Source organism: Stegodyphus dumicola, chromosome X1 (assembly GCF_044657685.1).
Source record: "Stegodyphus dumicola isolate Sdum_Otavi_A_Nest chromosome X1, ASM4465768v1".
Lineage (NCBI taxonomy): Eukaryota > Metazoa > Arthropoda > Arachnida > Araneae > Eresidae > Stegodyphus > Stegodyphus dumicola.
The window spans coordinates 95,833,198-95,857,745 of record NC_140780.1 but is presented as its reverse complement, the minus strand read 5'-3'; the positions used below and the strand labels follow the sequence as shown (position 1 = coordinate 95,857,745).

Below are 24,548 nucleotides of genomic sequence, written 5' to 3'. Positions count from 1 at the left end.
TTGGTACATTTATTTTAAGAAAGCATTAACAGTTAAAAATCTAGCTGATTTTAGTTATTAGTTTTGGTTACTCTTTTCAAGAAGCGTTAGGTGACGTCGAAAGATCTCGAATTTGGGAAAACAGATGAATTTAGGGGGAGATCACCAAATCTAAAATGTTAATTTTGAGGTCGCCAATCATTTTTTTAAAATCGTATTTTGTTATATTTTACATATATATACAAAATATGAAAGTAGAATGCAAGATATAAAATATGAAAGCAAACTACTAGCTTTGATTTGGCAACAGTCCCTTTTATTCCTTATTATAACATGGCTACTTCCCGTTCCTGTCCTAAAACTACTAACAGTTCATAATACATGAATCTAAAGTGCGTCATATATGATGCCATCTTATGTAACGCGTAGAATTGCGGATATCTTTTATCCAATCATAAACCAAAATTTCAACAAAGAGCCGATTTTGTATCTTTCGCTCCTGCTGAATACGAACTTACTTTTCTTTTCCTACTTTCTTTTACTCTGCTAGTACATGTCGCTCACCTCTCTGCTTCGTCCATTTCATTATATCCTAAGCAATATATAAAATATGAAAGCTAATTCTATATGAGCTATCGGCCAGTCATCAAGATATTTACAAAATTTATTATATATATATATATATATATATATATATGTGTGTGTGTGTGTGTGTGTGTGTGTGCATAAGATAAAAAAATATAAAACTCAAAACTTCTAACATTAATTTTGCTACGTCCCCTTCGTGGCATCTAAAGTGATAATTTTGTAGCGATGACTTGAGTATAGCGTAGATACATCAGAAAACACAACGGAGGGGGGGAAAACTTTATAAACAGTTTTATTTTGTAATTCAGCATGTTCTCGTATAATGACGGCTGCGATATGCACCCGCACAGTTTTGAAAGTTTACATTCTCAAGCAATGGAGACAAAGCAGAGCGAGAAAGCAGAGACCGGATTAGAGAAAAAAAAAAAAGAGAGTTTAGATTCCACGAAGCGAACGCAACCAAATTAAAGTTAATAATTTAATAACTTTGAGTTCATATTTTTTATCTTACACTCACACACACGCATACATATACATATATATACATATATATACTCTTATAATAAAGGAGGATTGCCTTATTCATTTGCATCAAGAGCTCGTTTGCCATTTAAAGCGCCAACTTAACTTTCGCGATCCAAATGACATATTTTCATCTCACAAAATTTTTCTGCGCTAGCTGTCAGTTCTAAATTAGTTTACAACCAAGGCTTCCTCGATTATCTGAAAACCAATGACAGTAGTGCTACGCGTTGTTAAACGCTTCATAGATTAATGATAGAATAATCAGTAATAGAAGTGTCGATAACTTAATTTATTTTTCTCTCATATTGATTTTTCAGCTTCCGTGTCATGTCCTTACTTTCACACCTCAAAAAAATAATTAATAAAGCATGCTATAAACATGCTTCGATAAAAAGACAGCAGTATCACGAAAAATGCTCCAGGAAGCTAACAGTAAGATTTCATACTAGTTTTAAACTATACTGCTTGCCATTTTGTATTAACGTCTATCAGCGAGTATCGTGACGAGACAAAGACCATAGAATAGAAATTAACATATGGCTAACTTTTACTAAAACTTAAGTCATGAATGTCATAAACAAACCCGTTATTGAGGTACGGCACATGCTGATTAGAGGAGGACGGTTGCTGTTGATCGAAAACCGAGCTATCGGGAGACGTTTCGGTCGCTTGGGGCGTCGGCAGAGGCGGTGGCTGCTGTGGACGGACTAGTTGGGCTCGATGGAAGCGCACCTCATCTTCTACTTTTTCCCTCTGCTTCTTTGACATGCGACCGAATTTAACCGCTGAAAAACAAATGTCAGTTTTAGGTAATTCCAGGAATATTAACATCACATCTACTATCTGAACAACTTAAAAAATATTTACACATTCATTGCCATTATACACCGTCTGTCCGAAGAGTTCCGAGGCAGATTTTCTTTCCAGCATATATTCATAACTGAGAATCAATCATACCTAGAATTTCCAGTTTTATCTGGGTGTCATGGGTCGGTTGTGCAAGTGGTTCTGGAACGATGGAAGGAGAGCGATCTCTTCTTGCTGCACAACAATGCGGCTAAAGTTGTGGTGCAATTTCCAGTGAAAAACCGTGTGCCAGTTCACAAACAACCGGTTTGGCGAAGAGTGACTTTTTTATTCTCGAAATCAAATTTCACATAAAGAGTCAATGTTATGACGTCGTAATTGACATTCAAGCCAAAGTGGCATGCAAATTGAATAACATCGCAAACAAGGACTTTTCTGACAGTTTCATATGGTAGTACGAACATTCTGTACGCTGTACTCAATTAGGGGTAGACCCTGAAGCATTAAAAGTTTCAACTTAAGTTTCCTCCAGTTTTCATTAATTCATTCTCGGAACTTTTCGGACAGGCGGCGTGAGTAACAGTTCTGGAAGCTATTCGTTTAGATTCAGCATTCTGAAATATTAGAATATACATAATTCATGAAAGTAATTAACTCGATTTCAAATTAGCATAATCAAGTGTAGCTTGACTTTATATTAACTTGATGTATATCAAATGAAAAAGATCTTCGAATTTTAGAATATCACGAAAGTGTTTCAGTTCAACAGGGCCATGAAGAGGTGAAGGGAGTGAGCGAAATAAATTGAAGAAGCACCAAATTTCAGACCAAAAAATCAGAAATTAACTTTAAATGGATCGAAATTATAAGATATAAATTATTTTCCGCCTTTATAAATTTTCGTAGCCGAAGCCTTCTTTCTTATGTTAGTTTTACAGTTACAGTTCATGATTTTCAAGAAGGGATGATAAAAGTCTGCGTTACAAAAGTTGACCACATTTTTACAACAAAAGATAATAAAATTTTGCATTTTTAATTCCCTGTAAATTAACAACATTAAAATTAATAAATTAATTCATTATCAGAATACTAATTTTACAATATAAACAGAACTGCCCCTTAAGGCTTATGATGTCTTTTAACATTCGACTGGACTGTCCTATAGTTACAGAAGCAAGATCTAGTGACGCGAAAGCGAGGTATAATATATTGTGTTAAGATGCTGTTTTGTCAGCCAATATTCTTCTATTTCTTATTGCATGTATTTTAAATGAAGAAACACATACAGACTGTAAAACGTTACTTCGTTTGCTCTTTGGTTACCTACATGTTCAATGTAAGCTATAGAAAATTCATTTATTGTATTTTATATAGAAATGTATATATGTTATCTTACCTGAGGGAAAAAGAAAAAACAAAAGTCTCTTTGAATACAGCGTTTATGTCCTATATTGTTTGTTAACAGTTGTGTTACGTTTACTAAATTTTAATCAATGTTCTATAAGCGCTACTGCATTTTTGATAGCAGCTCTTTATGTGCAAAAAAGTAATACCTTTACTGATCCTTACTTAAAAGAAGGAGAAAACAAACAAATAGACAAATAGTTTTACTGATAACTCAACTTTAATAAAAAAAAATGCTGTAAAATTATGAATAAAAACGTTACAGAATTAACACTTTCTTTTTTTGGTAACACAAGTATAATTTCTATGAATGGGCTTTAAAAGCTTCTGATAATACGCGAAGAAATTTAAATTATACGCCTTCATCAGTTGTGATGATCCAGTTTCAAAACACGTTGATAGACTTTTAAAGGCTTCCTGAATAGATAAATAATGCCTTGTCATAAAGGATCTTCAAAATTTAAAAAACGAATTAAGTTGAAATACAGATATTACATTTCATTATTTTCACACTTCCTTCGATTTTAAATCTAATTACTAAAATTGCATTTTGACTTATTAGTTATTTCGCCTCAGATTTGCATACATGAAAACATTTACATATAATAATTAAATTTTTACAAATCTCTGACTTTTTCTGAGTAACCGGACAGACAGGAGAAAACAAAATTGTTAAACAAGCAATACGATCAATTTTAACATACACTATGTGAATATACGAAGAGTAAACATAAAAAAAATCGTTATTCAGCATTTACTAGAAATATAAAAAATTTCTTACCATCCCTGGACATGCCTAAAGCAAGGCATTTTTGTAATCGGCAGTATTGGCATCTATTCCTATTTACTCGATCTACGACGCAATTCTTCTGTCTTGGACACTGATAGTTCACAACACTGGACTGACTTCTCCTGAAAAAACCCTGCAGAAGAGATTTTAGTTCAAACATGTTTTAGCTCGGATGCATCATCCCTAAAAATCACTCATCATTAAAGACTGCTTGCTGTTTAAGAGCTAAAATATCCACATTTGCTTTTAAATACGCCAGGAATACTAATGCTGGAGTTTCCGACGGTGAACAGAGAAGTGACTCATAGGAAAGTTTTTATTTACGAACATTCATATGAAATGCAAGGAAATGTGGGAACCTGCATCTCTAATATTGAGAAGTTACAAGAAACGTGAGTGAAACAGAAAATAATTAAGTGAATCCTAAACTATGTGATAGTTCGGCCAGAAGAATAGAAAATATTCATAAAAACGAAAGAAATATTTGTCTACCAGTGTAGACAAAAAAGAAAGAAACACTTGTCCATCGATAATTTGTTCACGGGGACAAATCTACTTGTCCATAATATCGAAAACTGTCCACCATTTTATTGAAGATATTTGGAATTATAGTTTTCATAGATTACTATAGATATTACTCATAGCTACTTTAATCAACTGGAATTCTTTCTCACAAAATGAAGTTGCCAAAGAAAAACGTATATTTTAAAACTCGCTAAGCTATTGATACATCACCAACATTCAGAATGTAATAAAAATACACCAGTAATCATAATACCGATTTAACAACAACTGAATGTAACCTAAAATTTTCAATTAAAAATATCAAAAAACATTAAACAAAATGCCTTCAGATTTCAGTGTCGTCAATATTCCTGCCATTCAGTGCTAAATAATTGTAAAAACTCTATTGCATATAAAATCGACATTTTATTGGGAGTTACGACGTTAGTACAAATTAAAAAAAAATAAAATATTCAGTTCTAAGGAAGATGGATGACAAGAGTGATCGTTATATGCATTTTTAGTGAACTGTTGAAAGATTAACTTGTACTATATTTTATGCTCAGTAACTATTGCAGGAAGTTTAAGAAGTACAGACAAAGTGGGCTGTAGGTCCAGGTTCCTGTAACTACATTCAAGAACCTGTTTCTGTTTCGGCTCAAAATGTATTTTCGCAGTGATAAATCGAAAGTTATAAAACTTACGGAAAAATTCGTGATTTTTCTTTCAAATGCAATGAGGCCTATTCTTGCTTAACTGTCACGAAATGTATTCGCAAAATTTTCATGTAAAATAATAAAAAACTTTCATAAGAAAATAGAAAAATGAGAGAAAAAGAGAGTAATTTAAAATTTATCTCTAATCTAATCTATGTTTATTTATAATTTAGTAAAATTTATCTTTCCTCACTCTCCAAAATAATATCGCAAGTCTAAAACATTATTATTCCTCATGAATAACATGCATATCAATTTAAATGCTACGTAAAGTTATGATGATAAGATTACTGTTTAGTTATGGTAGATAGTCTAATGAATGTAATCTTGTTCTTTAAAGTGAAAGAAATTCTTAAAAAATGAAATAAATTCTAGTTATCTGAAAACAATAAAAAAACATAGTCAGACCTTTTCTCAATTTTTAGACAGCAAAGTGGAGCAAGCAAGAAAATACCGTCCAAATTTGGAGCTTCCCCTTTTTCTCTTATTAATGTGATAAGTCCTAAAGTATGCCATCCAGTTCTCCCCTGGAATCACCTTGCTATTATTACAAAACTGTTAAGAAAGAACCATTTATGCATAGTACGTTCTCTTAAATCCTAGATGTCCTGAGATTTGTTTCAACTCACAACAAAGATTAATAGAAATCTTTGTGTTTTCAAAAGCAAGATAAGTGTGAATTTGTTCTTGGATTTTCATACTTTAAAAGCTGTCGAAATGCAGTCCCGCATTTTCCTCTTTTTGGTCAGTTAAATCTGGCATTTAATTAACTTTTAAATATTTTTATCTTATTCCATTCCAATATACACATAAGTCTGAAACTTAACTGTGTTCGAGAAATTAAATTTCGCACATGTCCTGTTTCAGTTAAAAATCCATCACGCTTTCAAGCAAGTTCATGTACTGCATTCTTCAATCATTGGTATAGAAATACTTCAAACTAATAAGAAACTTCCGGCTCTAAAGCTCAAAATACTTCAAATTTTCTAGAGCTTGATTTAATCTCATTATGCCGAAAGTGAATAAGCATCGTATTTATTTGTAAAGGCTTTCTGACTAAACTGCTGCGTTTATCCAAAATTTGGGAGGAAAAGTGTTTGTTTAAAATTAAGCATTGAATTTGCTTATTCAAGTTGAGGTAAATACTTGAATGTATTAATAGGTGTTTAGAATTTAGGTTTAATTTAGGTGCGGAAGCCATCTTAAAGTAACGTCTTTCTAGGTGCAGGGAAAAGTTAACCGTGAGTTAGGCGCGTGGTTAACTGTGCGCCTATTTTTGACAGTCGCGCGGTTGACACCTGTCACTCACGCACTTAATCTAGAATTAAACTATATTACATATACGACACCAGTTTGTACATAAGTCTGATATCAATTTGCGAAGCTTTCTGTTTTCCTTCAAGCCGCAATAATTTTGTTTTAATTGTAATCAAGCTAACTGCGAAATTTTCTTTTAATCTTGAAACATTATTTTGAGGTTCCCCTCCAAAAACAATGATATTAAGAAATCACTACATTGGTGAATCAGGTGACATGTTTTTACGTTTTTTTTCCAAAGCTTTTCTAAAAATTATAATATCAGTTTATTCAACACAAATTTTATTTATTTACACAAAACAACATTTAGGGAAAATTCCTCAATTCACATTTACATGAGTGTAATGAAATAAAGCCTTTGAAATGTTTTGTTACAAAATGTTTTATACCATATCATTAATTTTGATTAAATGCAATCAAACAGAAAAAGCGGCGACAATATTCTGCAGAATCCAATAAACTAGTTCTTCATTTTATTTATACAACTATGTTACGGAATTTTTTTAGTGTTTTAAAACTAAAATCACCACATCTGCAATATGTATTTACGCAATTCCTCTCAACATTTAGAACATCTTCTAAATGCATTCACAATAACAGTATGATCTACTTCGTAATGAATATCAACACTTCTACAGAGTCTGGTAATTGAACAATTAATTCCTTGATATATTTGATAGCAAAGCCTTTTAATTTGAGCGTATGATTAATATAGAGTGGTAGTTCAGAACTGTTGAGTTCTTAGTTCATCTGTAATTAATTCAGAACATAATGCGTAAACAAATATACGCGAAGATTATTAGTTTATAGAAATACAGTTTCAGAAAGATGATAAATATTTTGTGACAAAATACACTTTTGAAACAAAATTAACCATAATTTCAAATGTAACTATAAAAATTAAAATTTCCAATAAACTTTTATATATGAAGAGATTAGCATTTTCAAAGATTCCTGTGGAAATAAAAATAAAAGTATATGAAATTACAGAAATCGAAATCTCTATTTCTTTAAATCAAAAGTTATAATCTAGAGTTACATATAAAGATACATTACATGGTACTTCTTTTAGTTTCTCTACGTATAAGAAGCTGGTAAATGTTGGAAACTACGTACAGTAATGTATATCTACTATCTGCTTACTTAACTTCCGATTTAAGGCAGAAAAAACGTAAAATTAATGGTCGAATTACAGTATATAAATTACCGACTAAATCTCGTTTTTTCCTTCCTAGGAAGTACTGTTAAGCTTTAAATTAACAATGTAACAATGCATTTGCAATGCTTACAAGGGTGTAGCCTCGAAATAAATTCGAGGCTATACACTTCTTTTGAGAATGGGAAAATAATCAGTATCTCTAATTTCTATTCGGAATTTGCATTCCGTTAACTCTTTTTGAACTTGAGTTGAACTCTATTTGAAAATTATTCGACCACAGTAATTTTACTCTTTTAAAAGTGTGAAGAATTATTCTTTAAATATCAAACTGAATTCTATTTTAAATGTTTCTAAATATCCAAATCAACTAAACTACACTCTAAATATCAAATTAAACTTTTTCTTAAAATTACTTTAACTAACAAGCTTTTACATCATGAATAGAATAAAAATTATGCATGATAAACGCGCTCAATGATATTACCGAAAATAATTAATTCATATTCATATACAAAATTGATTTCAAACCTTAATGCTAGGCTGCATTCTTTAAAGCCACATATATGATCAAAACTCAGAAATATAAGTAAACTTGACGAAATGCATTTATAATTTAAAAAAATTTAAATAACATTCTAAACTTTACTTAGAACAAAGAATTTAAAATGTTGAAAAAAGTTCAGTTTTCAGACTTATAATTAGAGACCTTACCTAGAATGTTTCTTAATCGTTTTTTCTTTTACAGATTTCACATAAAAGTTTGCACAGATATATCAGTTCCTTATACCTAGTTTTACAAACAGATTCAACTCAGATTTTAAGCACATACTGACTTTTGTAAAAATTGATATTGAAAAAAAAATAGATTTACAGAATTATTAAAAGTTTCACGCAACCTAAAGACAGGGATCACTTTTCTTTTTTAATTCTCAGAAATACTAAAAAGCGAATACGGAATATGTAAATTAATTACTTCTATGCTATGACATGAGAAAAAGCACGGAGTTAAAATTAGTGTTGCCTCGATGATAGAAGGTTAAATATTACTCTTTACCTATTTTGCATGTATTTTACTTTTTATCTTTTGTCTTCGTAGTTAAATATATATACATTTTGAAAATTATAGAATATCATATTAAAATAAACATAAATATATAACTAACGCCTACAGAAGCGTGATACATTGTCATTTAATAAATATTAGGCTTTAAGTTTGATTTGAGATAAACTCAAATAACCTGAAGAAAATGAATGAATGAATAACTTGAATTGTTTTTTAGCTTTTTCGTTTATATCCCATCTAGATTTTAAACAGCGTAACTCTACCGTTACCAGTGCAAATCTCAAGACATTTCCCAGAAAATGTAGACATAATAACGTTCCTTACCTCGAATCCATATGCTTACCTTACAACCTTCACATGTGATGACACCATAATGTACACCGGATGACTTATCCCCACAAACTTTGCATGGAATAATTTCAATCTGAGCTGTAAAAGAAAAGAAAAAAAGAAATTATAACGAATAAACACAATTAAAAATATTCATCGAATAATATTCACAGAAAATCTACAATAAAGCTAAAGTTAAGAACCAATCAATCAAATTCATAAAATACAATTTTATTTATTATGCAGATTGCAAGGAATGAAATGAACATAAATTTCTACCTCTGTTTCTATAGAAAAAAGGAGTTTAGTAAATCCTAATGTTTTAGAAAGCAAAATCTGACTCGAATACGATTATAAGCCACTGAGATTCTAAGCCAAATATAGACAATTCACAACCAGAAAGGAGTCATTTATTAGGCAACAGCATCCACATTCCTCACTTTATTTTTACTAAAGAAAAATCAAACTTAATATTTTTACAGCCACAGCATTCGGATGAAGTGCGCGCAGCAGAAACGCATCAAATTTTCTGTAGAGCAACGAAACAATGATGTTTTACTTTTAAATGCATTTAAAATGAACGCTTACAATAATGTATTTTCCTTTTGATCTCGTTGCAAACTCTTTTTTTTTTTTTTTTCATTTTCTCACTGAAAATACTTTTACAGCAAGAAGAATGATGTTTTTAAAATACAGAAGACCCCTCCCCGGGCGAATTAACCAGATTACTATATATATAATTGGGCTCATCTAAAAAGTTGAGCTTGTTTATTGTCGGCCGATGAAAAAGTTAACGTCGATCTTAAAAAAAGAAGACTCTGGAGTTGGGGGGGGGGGAGAAAAAAACGAAAAATTCTAACTTTTTTTTTTTTTTTTTACTCGAGTTTGAACTCAATGATGTTGTTCATGTTCTGTTGTAAATATTATTTTTGAATTCCATTTACAACCTAGTTTCTTCATTTCTAGTGACGTTTATTTTTTTCTGTGTGTGATCTTTTTGTTTTAAATATAATTTCACTCACATAACTAAACGAACTTATTCTCCAAATCAAACTACTTAATTGTATACGTAAATTCTTAGTACCATTTTTTCTATCACTTATAATATTTGTTATTCTTTTTTCCTGTGTTTTTTAACGGCCTTAGGATTAACTGTAATTTTGCATGAGGCGTGCACGTCATCCCCAGGATTATTTCGCTTAATCAGGGATCTACTGTATTTGTAACTCCTTAAACTAATCTGATTTTAAGATTGTTGTTTTCAATGGTGCCATTAGATGGCACCACTGACACTCTCTGCACTTCGGGGAAATGAGATCTCGATAGCCTGCAGTTACGGGCTACATATTCAACAGAAAACTTATCGGGTATTCGAATATACTATCGTTCTTCAATCTCACAAATGCTACTAAAATTCAAAAAAGTGTTTCAGGGCATCGCTAGGAATAGGACAAACAGCCCAGGAGCTCTTTGAGTGGAACTGCATTAGTTCAAGGAAGGCAAAAACTTTTACTCAGTGTTAATATAACAAAAAAATTTAATAGTTTTTGACGAAGTTTAGATTAATCAGTTGGCTTAAACAGCAAGGACTATAGGCAATAGTAATTATTACATGCCAAATGGGTTCCTCAAGTAGTACAGTTTCAGATATTTTTTTGAAATAAAATGTCACAATACAAATAGGATTCTCAGGAAGATACCACTGTAGTTAGGATTTAATTTCGGGGAGGCTGTGACTTTTATTTAAAACCAATGTTTTTGTAACTGTATTCTGCTTATAAACTAAAACTTCAATTTCGGGAGGGGGAGTGCAGCCCTTTCAGCTAATACGACCATGCATGAAGGCAACAAAATGCAAATTGTTAATTCATGCTATTATGGCAGCAGCAGAGATGAATGAAAGCACATATAGAGCAATGCCGAGCGCTTAACATTCATTCTGTGGAATTATCCAACTTTCTGTCCTATTTGAAAAAAAGTATTTCCAGTAACCTTTATTTATTTATTTATTTATTTTTCCACTATACTGCATCGAATATCCATTTCGGAAAGCTAATTCAAATAATTTTTCAGTTTAAAAACCATTTACTGATAGCAATGAGCTCTTCATATTTAATTAAATCTTAAAACTGTATAATTAAAAATGTCTTTCTGATTTCCTATTAAGCCCAAAGTTAACAAGTTTTTTTTAACGTTTTGTGTGTACCTTTATTTATTAAATATCATGTTCTGCGCACTTAAACCATATAAAATTCAATTTAACAGCAATATCACAAATTATTTAAAAACAGAATATCTTTAGAATTTTCGATAGACAACCTCGCGCGCTGGAGATAAAAATGAATTGTTTGGTACAATGTTGCCATTGCTCGCTTTGAAATCGTTGACTTTGTTAAAAAAATTCGTTAAAATTCTATAAAATATGAAATAGATAATAAAACAAATTCAAAATTCGGGCTTCCAAATGATCATGTTCGGGTGGAGGTTGACGTTATTCAAAATTTGATGGCTCTACCAGAGGTTACCAGTCTGTTCATGGACTCACTCTTGCTAATACGGTTTTTTAAGTGTTATTACAGCATCGCTTTCTTCGAACTTACGCCTCATATATTTCACAAGCAAAATCACAAAATATTTAAAAACAGCGAATTTTTAGAATCCCTGACAGAGTGTTAGGGGTTGCCATATATTTCTTTACATTCGCAATATATTATTTCTTTGAAAACTAGCCAATCAAATGGTCAATCGTCTAAAGAGTTAGCATAAAAAAAAAAAAGAAAATAGTATATAATGATTTTAAAGAGTCTAGATACTGTCATTTCATAGAAAATATTTAATATTTCTAACTGAGCATCCCACGATTTAAAAGCATTTTTATTTAAATCAATCAAATTCAAAAGAAGAAGAAATATTTTTAAGAACTGCATTTATTGCTTTTCAATCACTTCTTTTGCTACTTAGTAACAGAAAGATTAAATGTCAAAGTTAAATATCTTACACTTTACTGAATAACAACACGTTGTTGCACAGAGATAGTAAGTACACTATTTGAGCTAGTGGCAACATATTACTTTCAAATAGCCGAATTTGTGTGTTAAAATTGAAAGATCTTACATTTTGCCGAATGGCAACAGTCTGGCGAACTGGTCATAAAAATGTTTTATTTCTAATAGTGTTTCCATTTCTCGTTTCAAAAGCACTGATTCACTTAATCAAAAATAAGTTAAATTTGAACAAAATAAGAAACAAGTCAAAACCAAATTTGAATCTCGGCCTTTGAGATGCCCTTATTTGGGTGGAGGACTACATGTATTAAGAATTCGATGGCTCTAATGTGCCGCCGTTTAGTCACAAAGCCAGAAACATACATACAGGTTACTCAATATTTAATTTAAAAAATAATGATACATCGCGATAACTTTTTGTGGCAACAATTTGAAAAGTGACTTGGGCACAAAGTGATACAATAAAAAAAAGGTTTACACTTCGATTTAGAACGGATATTCATTTTAATATCGATGAATGGTAATGGAAGTATTATTCAATATATGTATGTCTCTATGTATAATCATCTAAATTCCGCAAAAAAGAAAAATGCTCGCATTGTGATCCCGAAGTTCAGCTACTAAAGGTTTTAAATAAGATTTGTGCATTACTTTATTTAACTTTATTTAAATAATATTCCATAAATGTTAATACACTAGAGAAGAAATTATTAGCACTTGCTTCTGTGGTTTTGTCAAACTTACAAATCTTGATCGTATTCTTTAGTGCAATTTATTTTACAAAAATTCAAAATCTCTTCATAAATCGAAGGACCAAAGGTCATTTAATAGCTGGACATGGTTTCATACATGCACGAATTCTGAGGCACCCAACAAAATTTTAAACTCATTATAAAAGCAACCTTAGACTAGCATAGTCTTGAATAAAAGGCTACCCATTTAATACTTCCAGTATACTTCGAAAATTAAAATTTTTGTTCTCGGAAGATACTCAAGAATCCTCCTAATTTATATTAACTCGGCCAGGTTATGGATAGATGTGAGAGTCCTATGGACAATGCCCTGCAACTAATGTACACATGTTTAAAAGCCAGGAACAGAAACGAAGAAAACCTTTCTTAGATACACTGATGGGTGCGGAATCTGATGTATTTACTCTCCGTTATAGAGAAGCACATCGATATGGTAAGGAAAAGTGAGTTGCTAGTATTTGCCAAAGACAATGGAGATGAAAGAAACGCAGAAAATTTTTTATATAAGGAAATAAATGCTGACTGGGTTACCAGAAGATTATGAACGAAACATATGCAGTTCCTTAGCATAGTATAATGATTTCCTGCAGATACGGTATCATAGAGAACAGTTTAAGCAGCTCTTTTTTTAAACAAATGTAAATTTTTTAAATAAAAGGAAAAAATAGATTAATGTTTGTTCACAAAATAGAGTGTTTCAAAAAAGAAGGTTTTAGAGTAGGGGAAATCCGTATTAAATCTTTCATTTTAAGTAGCAATTATATAAAATGAATTTAGAAAAACAGGTTTTTTTGTGTTTTATGATTTCAAAATTTAAGAAAGTATGAGCATACTATCTTTTATGGGCACTTTGTTAATACTGAATTAGATAATCGAGAAATGAAAACTATTATTTTCATTTTACTAAACACGATCAATATATAAGTGAAATTTATTTCTGAATACAATATGATACGTACGCTTACACTGGACATTCTGCACAAGACTTCTCAACCTCACATGATTTTAAGGTCAAGGTTATCAGCGAAGAAAGAAAAAATATGCTACCTCGTGTTCCATGTGTACTATTGGTGAGAAAGTCGAAATGAGAAAATGAGAAAGTAAGAAAGCACTTTTAAAATAAAGCGTAAATATTCTCAGGATACACGGAAAAAAATTAAAACATGCAAGATGTTTGTCAGGGTAAAGTGAAGATCATTTTATATTCATTTTTACATTGCTATAGAGCAGGGGTTCTCAACCAGTAGCACACGTACCACTGGTGGTACGCAAAGAATCAAAGTATTTTTAACTAATAAATTCAAAAATTAAACCCCATCATCCTGATTGAGTTTTTTTCTCTAACACTCGTAAATTTATGCGATCTGAGCTTCGTTCAAATGCGGTGGTGGCAGAAGTACTTTGTAGTGGTGGTACTAAAGGCTCTCAGTTTTTGTTTAGATGGTACGCGTCAGTCAAAAGATTGAGAATCGCTGCTATAGAGCATTATTGGGCATAAATATATACATAAATCATGTATAATTTAAAGTCTTTATCACACAAAAAAAATTTTACTAATTAAAAAGAAGATTTTTAAGCAATGAAATAATCAATGGTTTATCTTAGAATGCCATGAAACCGTATTCTTAGGAGTTATTATGACTTGATACTACTGAAAATTAATACGGATCACTCTAGTCTGTAAACAAAGAAAGTTTTCATTATGCCTCTGGTGGTTAGGCTTCCACATAGGCTACTGTCGAATTTGGGTAGTTCAGCTCAGTAGCTATGCCCCTTAATGATCGGCCATTTTTGTGATACCCGACGATTACACTTTTCTTGAAATCAGATAACTCTGGACTTCGTGGCATCTTGCATGCCACTACTGCAAATGCTTTTCCTTCCTAATATTTAATGATGGAGGGCGTGACGTATATCAGGACCGCAGATATAGGCATTTGCATGGGTGTCCATAGTGTATACGTTTTCGCAAAAAATATTTCCATTTTGTGTTCCAGTTAATGTCATTTTAAAATTTTTCAAATTAATAATATAATAGTGTGATTGAAATGAATAATGAATAAGCGAATAAATGAAAACTATTGCGCATCGAATTTTTGGAGGTAATGAATCTACTTTGCAGATACAGTAATTCATTGCAGGTTTCATATAGACACCGACGGCGATGGACGTCATTCTTACAGTCAACTTATGATTAGCAAGACCTAATTAACTAGATCCTGCCTTAATAAAAAAAGTTAAGTTTTTTTATTTTAAAATTATGGAAAAAATATTATCGCAAACAACGTATAACAAAATTTTCTACTAGAAACTTTAAAAAAGGGGAAGAAACGTGCGTGGGGTAACAGCAGTGATAACAGATGTTCTCATAGTATTTTGGAATTGATTTATCCCCAAAATACGTAATTGAATTACATAAACCCTGGAATATAAAAATATTGCAAAGTAAAAAATAGAAGAATCAATGACATTGTTAGGATCTTTTATAAATATCGTTCTTCAGTGCTACTTACAATTTAGTTTCTTCATTTCTATTTATGTTTATTCTTCCGTTATGTACAATCCCTCCGCCTGAATACTGATTTAATAATCACTTGAAAATGCAGGTAAATTATTAATAGTATTTGTATTTTTCCTGTGTTTTTTTTTTTTTTTTTTTTTTTTTTTTTTAAACTGCCTTCGGATTAACCCTTGATTTTGAGTTACCATGGACAAATCGGAAATTGAATTCACTTCGTTTTGCAGTTGTTCTACGATTCTTATATTGTTCTGTTATACGTAAAACACTACTAAACTGGTTTGGTGGGAGAAACATGAATGTTTTGGAAATAAGAAGGGATGTGTCATTTCTAGAGAGATGGTGCTTGCTGAATACTGTAATAATTTGTGCCGCGTTTTCTGACTGCTGTTCTGAGACCCTGATCTGTGGAAACATTTCCATTTTAGATCACGTTTGTTACGAAAATGAGTCATAGTTTAATCGAAACGGATAAGTCTGAAGCCAAAATTTCCGAACATGGACTCGTGAAACTTGCTTCTTTTCATCGAGTTCCCTCTACAGTTTGCAAAAATCGTTATCTGGTGTGACATGTCAAGGCAAGGTAATAATAGTTTTCTGTTCTTTGAAATCACCGCTGAGCTCTAACAAAACACTGTCTAGCAATTCATTGCCACAATCGTATTAGCGTGAGCGTTAGTCCTGGATATACAGCAAGATGGTGTGAAATTGCAAATCGTCATACCATGATTCCGCTATTAAGATACTAGAGAATCCGTTAGAATCTATATCTGAATAGTATGACTATCAAGATTTCCAGCATTTATGAGGACGCTTAAAACAAACTACGTTCGTAAACAACACACACACCTTAGAAAATGAATATGAGCATTACACTGCGATTATCCACAGTACAGATAATAATGTTCCTAAGAACATAGTGAAACAGATAGTCAATACACTGAACTAAAGAGACGTCATGTTCAGCTAGACAAAGTGTCTCGTATATATGTACACTTACTTATAGGGGGGTCCACTTTTAAACTGAACACCCGTATATATCACCTTCCACTACGACATGAAATGCTTTTTGCACCCGAAAAGAGGAAGAAGTATAAGTTCTAAGGGTTGTTTGTTACATGCTCAGGTCTAAATGTCCAGTATCTATGGCATACTGCCATCTATAAAAACCTTTCGAAAATCAACCTAAAATGAATTATTCTTTATTGCTTGTCTTAGGAATTTAGATGATGATGCATATATGAACATTTGCATTATCAAGATTGTATTTTTGTAAGATGTATATTTGCATTACCTTTACATCAAATAGCAAGATTAATAAAACAAAGCAACAACGACGAAATAAACAAGGGAAAGAGGGAAAAAAGAAGAAAAATGAAAAAACTTTATTTATAGTTTTCTGCAAAATGAAAATTTTATTTTTTGTTAGATAATTTTGTTCTCAAATTGTAAATGATATTGCCGTCTACACAATTTTATGGATCTTAGATGTCATTTGTCAAAAGCGCTAAATTATGCACTGACTGCCCGTTTGAAGATAAAGTTCTGAAAATGATGGTTAAGAACATTAGCTGTCTCCTTTGAAAGAGGGTTAAGTAATAAGATCCAACATTTAATGAATTTAGCTGCAATCTCATACAATAGCTATCTCATTAATAACTGCGGTTTAAGTAAAGAGTATTCTTTTTGTGAGTGTGTGAATCAAAATTTTAGCAACTCATTTGCTTTAAAACCTAGGATATATAAAATAAAATGACAAGAAAATGGGCTCTGGTTAACAATATCACGCTATAATCGTCACCATCGCTTAAATAAGAAGAAGAAAAGGAAAAAAAAAAAAAAGCTTAAGATTAAAAGATTTGATTACATGCCTACAGAGTCCTGCTAACCTATTTTTTAACTCGAGGCAAAGAGAAAAATGAGCGCCCCTGCGTACAGTGTCGACCATTCGATAAAAAAATAAATAAATGGAACTAAAATGCCACATAATATATACAGAATTACAGTTTTCAAATGAAAAGCATTGAAAATTTCCATTTGGGCAAATGGCATGTAACACTGAGATAATATAAATAGCTTTGTAATTAATATAAAAATTATAGCACTAATTTTTCAAGTATTTTAATAACCTTACTGCTTTCTTTAAACGATGTAAAATTACCAATAACTTTTTTTAAAATATAGTTTATGTTCTGAAGACAGAACGACCATACTTATAGTGTTTTCTTGAGCAAGTGAAGACTATAATTTTTATTATTTTAAGCTTTCCCAAATTACTTTTGACACTAGCAACAGCAACTGACAACGTTAAAAATATTTCTTAACGTTGCTTCAAAATTAAGATACGACTGAATTATATTCGTGAATTATTTTTAAAATATAAGTTTCCGCTTTAGTATCAAGAATTACTGAATGAGCGTGGTTTTTAAAACTACGTATTCTTGACTGAATTTTGCATCATAAAAGCCATTTGGAATTTAAGTGCTGAGATATAATCTGCTGTTTTTAAATTCTTTAAATACAATGACATTTATTTTTCACCAGTTAGAAGCTAGAAAATCGGAACATTGTTCAACTTTTCGTATTCCCATTTCAGTTGCGAGATTAAAAGATTAACATCAAACACTTAATTTCTAACGATGAAAATAATATTTTCTTATTAATTGATTCTTGACAATCTGATTTATCAACTTTTCGTTTTCATTACCATTCGAACTCTGCTGATATATTTATCTCTAAAGCTACATTTTTACATTTCATAACTACTCTCCGAAATATTTCACTTCATCTGTAGTAAAGAAAGAAATTTTTCTTTAAAGCGTGGGGCTTTATAGACTGTTACAGTTTTTGATTGCATGGCTTTATTATGGTTCTTGCAATATTAAATTCCACGCAGATAACATATTCGTATATAAGACTTTTAAACTGATTTTCTTCAAAAGGCTGTTAATTTCATCCCACTGCAATGATTTATCATTTGATGTTGTACCTTTTAATAACCGATGGCTCTGGTTATTTGTAGGTATAATTTTTTAACAGTGTTCGTTCTTGATCCCAATGGTGTTACTTACCCAATGATACCAGTGTTACTTACTTTGAAAACAAGAATATTGTCTTTAGAAATAGCAGTAACGCGTTCAATTTAACGGTAGGTAATAAACAACAACATTAACTTATTTAATTCCGTGTAGACAATTGTTAGCGGGTGTTGTCCTACAACGGAAAAATCCATACTTTAATACAAGATGTAGTTTCAGTATAAAGGTTGGAAGTAAATTTTGGTCACAATTGATTTATTAACGCTCAAAATGCATAACAACTCTTAATTTACACTAATCCTAAATAGCTAATAACACTGATGAAAGCTGAACGTGATTTTAATATTGAAACTATTTGGCTTTCCTAAAATTACCGTAATTATTATAGATGCGTCTTTTTACCCCGTTTCATTAGCTCAGCTCAAGGGACTATTTCGCGAATGTGATAGGTGTTGGCAACTCTTATCAGCATAATAAATAAGTTTTCCTCCTTTCGATAGTTTTCTCCTTTTTTTTTTTTTTTTTTTTTTTTTTTTATATTTAAATCATTAACGTTATCGCATTCAATTGTTTTTCTTTTTCACATTTCAAACTTTGCGAAATTGTACGGAGGAAACATTATTTTTTTTTAATAATATGTCGAAGATATCGGCGAAGATAGTATTCCCATATAATTTACTTTTACTTGACTGCTTTGAATTCATAGAAATATTACATTAAATAAATAAAGTTAAAAAAAATCATTCAACAGCATCCACTACTTTCGTTTTCAGAAAATATCAAAATTGTTTGCGCCAATTAAAAAAAAAAAAGAAGAAAAAACAAAGAAAGTAAGAAATGAGACTAAATGTATTCATAATAGGGAAAAAAAAAAACTCTCCGAAACTTAGAATTTAAATAAAAACGAAAGTGTATTCCAGTTATTGATTACGAAAGAGAAACGGAATAACTGGAGCGTCAGAGAACAGGTTCGCATCATTATTAGGTGAACAAGTGGATGAAAGGAAAACCGTTTGGCGCACCCGACACGAACTACGAACTCACTATCAGTGAAGCTTAAAATAGCGAATACAATGCGCTGCTGCTGACTCTGTTACTACAGCTACTACTACTACTACTACTAACTACTACGCAAAAGCATGCGTATCGTGTCATCGAAGACGGAGAAAGTTTCTTGACCTCATCGTATTCATAGTCAGCTGCGCAAATTTCCTTTGACGTCGTAAGCCGAACGCGCTACCGCCCGCATGCCGGTACAATTATCTTAAAATAAGGAAGGCGGAAGTCAATAGACAATACGCATTTGAATTGATTAGATATTAATAAAAATGTCGATTGCGTAAGTATGTTTCATTTTTGTTATTTGATTCGCTCGGAAGCTTAATACTATTTATACAAAAAGTTTCGTAACTTGCAATAGAACAAATGCCAGTATTCGTCAACAACGTGAGAGGAGAAAAGAGAAAGCTAGTGGCATCTACGAAACTTTATATTACGTGAAGGACTGACAAATACTGAAAGACATTTTCGCAGAAGCTAGTTAATACTTTTAATGCAACACATGTAAAATTTCGATGTCCATTATATTTTAAAACTGAAGTTAAATCATATCTAAAAACACATTAAATTCATTTTAAAAGTATCAAACAGCAAAAATTAAAAATTTAGGCATTTGTCGACAATTTGCGAAGAAAGTAAAAAAACAGAAGTACTCATCTATGAGTATAAATGACGTTATTAAAAGTATGTATTAGGAAGGAAATGAAAATTCCACGTAGAACCATTTTTGGAAGTTTCGGGAGCAGTTCCGAGTAGCATACTCTAATGGAAGCACTTCTGATTTGTGTTTAAATGTGATCGATTTGTGAATTAAGCGATAAAAAATGTACAGAAATAAAAACGTTTTGCTTCCTTTGTGACTACTGTATATATGAAAATAAGGGGCATAAATCTGATCGTACATCAGGTTTAAAACGGTTGATGTTTTCGTGATAGTGTTTACTGGTTGAAAAGTCACTTATAACTAAATTTGTATTATCAAAAGGTAATAAAACATGACTGCCTTCCCAGGTACATCTGCTAAATATGTTTCGCTTCAAAATTCATACATTATGCACAAAACCCGTGCCATGAGATTTTATTACCAGAGGTAAATCTCAAAACTGCGCCCTGTAAGTACTTTTTATCACTTTCAAATGAACATTTAAAAATCTCTTATATATATATTTTTTTACGTCCTTTCTTCTTTTCCTGTGCCTTCTTTTTTTTTTTTTTTTTCGCTTAAGCAAGTGCCTTACTCATAAGTGCCTCAAATGCCTTCTGTACAACTTCGCTACAAACAAATACTTTATATATATTACACATACAATTTATTTAAATAACTTATTAACAAATTATGAACAAGGAACTTCCCGGACTTTTTGACGACATATGGATAAATTTTCATGTTCCACACCAGGTAATTAAACTTTTTTTTTTTTTCAGCCTAACACAGTATGCCGTAGTGAGTGATATATTTGGAAACAGAGCGGTAGAATAAGTTCATATTGCATTATATCCTGAAAAACAGCCGCCTTTATGGTATTCATTAAGATCCCCAATTTGCTTTCTAAGGGCAAAGACGTTATTTGTACAGCCAACCATACCGCACAGATATTATATTCACATCAGTAGATAAATAGTTTCTTTATTCTAAACGAAGCCCTAAATTCCATAAAAAAAAACGAAAAGTTAGGTCGTAATTCAGGAACTAATGAGATGGTTGATTTATTTTATGAAGTTTAAGCTGCTTTAGAAAAGAATAAATGATTTGGCAAAAAGAGAAATCAAGTTAGTAAATTTTATTAAATAATTAAAGTGACTGTGATATCTTCTTTTTGAAGTGTTGAGTCATTTAATTCACAGTAGTTGTCTATAACAACATGATTGAAACAAATATGAAATATCATACGCGGCACAGTGCCGGATCTACACATCTTACCATATCATCGTTCATGTGTGTTCTAACTATACTTTCTCCCCGCCGCGGGAAAAGCAAATATCAGTTTATCTCTTTAGGGAATTTTAGTTGGAACAGTGGCTTCTTTATACTATCGAACTAAAATTATAATATATGATATCTGTAGTATTTTATAAGCTCTAAATGCTATTCGACAAGTTATTAGTTTGTAATTTAAGAAACAATAAGACAGTCGATTTGTTTGTGAAGTTCAAACTGTTTTAGAAGAGAAGTTAATAAAGGAGAAAAATCGTCAGATTTCATTGTTTAAATAATGAATGTCTGACCTTACTAAATAAGATTTAAAATGTAAGTCTTTTGTAGTTTTTCTCTTCCTTCTCTTTACACATAAGATCTGTTCTCCGCAGTTTGAAGTATTATTTATTTAATTTATTTGAAAACACATTAAGGATAAAATAAAATACTTTCTAAAACATATTTGGCTGGACTACTTTACATTGTCTGTGATTAACTTGCAATTTTACGAATATAACATTATTAAGAAACCGATGTACCGCTCTTCGACTTCAATGTTTTTTGGAACAGACTCCAGAAGTTTTCAATAGGGCACAATAATTATATAACTCGCCATCACCAACAGTATTCTTCTCTAAGAAGACCATCTTTGTGACAACTAAAATTGTTTGAAACCTTTGTTGTCTTAGATTGAGTTTGCTGCTTGTATAATTGTACGCAATTAAGAAAATTTTGTGAAACACCAATTTTTTTTAAAAAGTTATTTATGAAATAAAATAAAGAGAGATGGGAGTTAAAGGGAAAATATATGCAGATTATAGGTCCTTTGATAAAACTTAGTAACCATGAAATTTTTCTAGAACTCGTTTTATAAATAAACAACTTTAATAAAATTCACAAATTCATGAGAAATGCAAAAACTAAAGCATACTTAATGATCGTATAAAAATCGATTACTCAACAATGGTTTAGCTTTTAGTCAAAGGATGTGACGGAATTGAATTGAAATACTCATTTGAGCAAACTACAAAGCCAAAATCTGTTTTCAGGACGCCGTGTGTTGATAATTCATAAAAATTAAGGTTTCGGTTAGGTTTATTTACTTACGGCAAAGCACACTAGGGCTATCTGCCTAAAGGGTGGAATGCCTTCGTGGAGGAATTTCTAAGAAAAACTGGCTCGTATACACGTTACACATGGAGAAACCACGAAAACACACATGCAGCCAGCCCGTTCGCGGGATTCGAACCTTGGACCAAACTACCAGTGTTCAGCGACTTTACCGCTCGGCCGCTGGCGGGGTCCATAAAAAGTAAGGAATAGAAGAAGAAATCTACTCGAAAGAATGCAATGCTGATTACACTAAAATCCAGTGGAAATCTTTTTAAATGAGAGACTAACACTGCTGTTGATCCTTCTTTCGTATTTATGAATACGATACCTAAAGATGTAGAAATATATTTAGGTAGTTACGCGTAATATGTGTAGGTGATAATAGAGTAATAACCAGAAAATTAAAGCAAAAGCTACTGAATTTCTTCAAAATGGCCTGCCTATAAAGGAATATTTATTTAACTACGCAAATGTTTAAAGAAAACATTTAGGAGGGCAATATAAAATCTTACCTATTCATATGTCTTTTTTTCTGTCAGTCATTTTTGTGGACAACATTTCGCATAAATATTAAATATCAACATTTTCTTGCATGTTTTCAGCTATTTTTGAAAATTTATACTTTTTAAATAAGCGTCTGAATCTGAGTTAACATTTTTTTCTTTTAAAAATATGAAAACAATTTTTTAACCAAAATAGCGGCATACAAAAACAAACATAAAATAAAAATACATTGTTTGGAAATTATTACTCGCTCAAAACAACTTATTTTTATCATTACTTTCCCATACTCATGTTTTCAATTGATTGGGTATTCATTATTTTTTGCGAGTGTCATGGAAACAAGCTTTCATCCTATTAGTATGTTATACTTTTAATAAAATGTATTTTAATGTTAATGTTCTTCGTATCCTAGACATTTAAATGCTTACCCATAGGCTATTAAGTCAATGAAAAGATTAATACTACAAACACGTTATAATTCACTAAAAGGAGATTGCGATAGATGAAGGTCAAAGAACTATTATATTTTTGCGGCTGTTCTTGGGTTGTCAGAAGCGAGCAATAGATGGCGCCAGGAGCAATTGCGAACATAAACAAATAACGGAGTAAATGTTATTTTTCTCGCGTCTAAACATCAACTCAAAACACGTGGTTCTTAGAGCAAGCGTATAACGAAGAAACCGCTATTAGAGAAAAGCTCTGAATCTTTCTCCTTGAAATTAAAATAAAAATTACCCTAAGAAAAATATGCCTGCAAGAATGGTAATTGGCCTAAGAAATATATATTAGTCCATTTTTGTACAAATATTTATTTGAACTATTGGCTTTATTTGGCTAATGGTTCTTTATTTATTTAAACAGTTACACTTTCCTTTTGCCTTAATTATTACTTTTCAAGTTTTGATAAACACAATTCAATCTTTTAAATTTTGTGAAACCCGTTGTACTTGGAAAGATAGTAAGCGCTTGGAAACAATTGCATTAAAATAACAAAGTATTCTTTAGTTTTGTCATTAAGTGTGCATGAAAGAAATCTGCAAGAAATAATCTGTAATATCCCCCCCCAAAAAAAAGGAGGGGAAGCAAAGGTAGTTAATCTTAATGTAAAATAGTCCCATAAATATCGACGAAACAAGCCTAAAACAATCAATGTATGTAACTTCAGTAGAAGCCAAATATGGTGACTAAAGCCAAATATGGTCCAAAGGTTATTGGAAAACTTATTCTCTCATCCCGTGCAGAAGTTTTTATATTAAGTTTCATAATAATTTATGTATTATAACACACAAATTACTGTCTATTACAAACAATCTTTTATTCATAACAAATAGCATTAGTTTTGTATAAAAGACATTTATGATGCAAAATATATATTCATTTGAAATTTAATGAACAGCTTCGAAATTTCGAAACATGAATTGGTATGCTTATAAAATAATTGTTGCAATACTTGAGTTCTCCA

The 24,548-nt window shown here is 31.3% G+C and overlaps 1 protein-coding gene across 1 annotated transcript in view; it reads right to left on the bottom strand.

Moving 5' to 3' along the window:
* The window catches only part of Hr3 (nuclear hormone receptor 3 ROR-beta), a 161,175-nt gene that overhangs the window by 21,870 nt on the left and 114,757 nt on the right, over positions 1-24,548 (bottom strand). The window contains exons 2-4 of the mRNA XM_035366310.2: positions 9,196-9,281; positions 4,085-4,226; positions 1,676-1,877 (exon numbers count right to left, since the gene is read on the bottom strand). Coding sequence (XP_035222201.1) covers positions 1,676-1,877; positions 4,085-4,226; positions 9,196-9,281 — 430 coding nt within the window. The remainder of the gene's footprint in view (positions 1-1,675; positions 1,878-4,084; positions 4,227-9,195; positions 9,282-24,548) is intronic.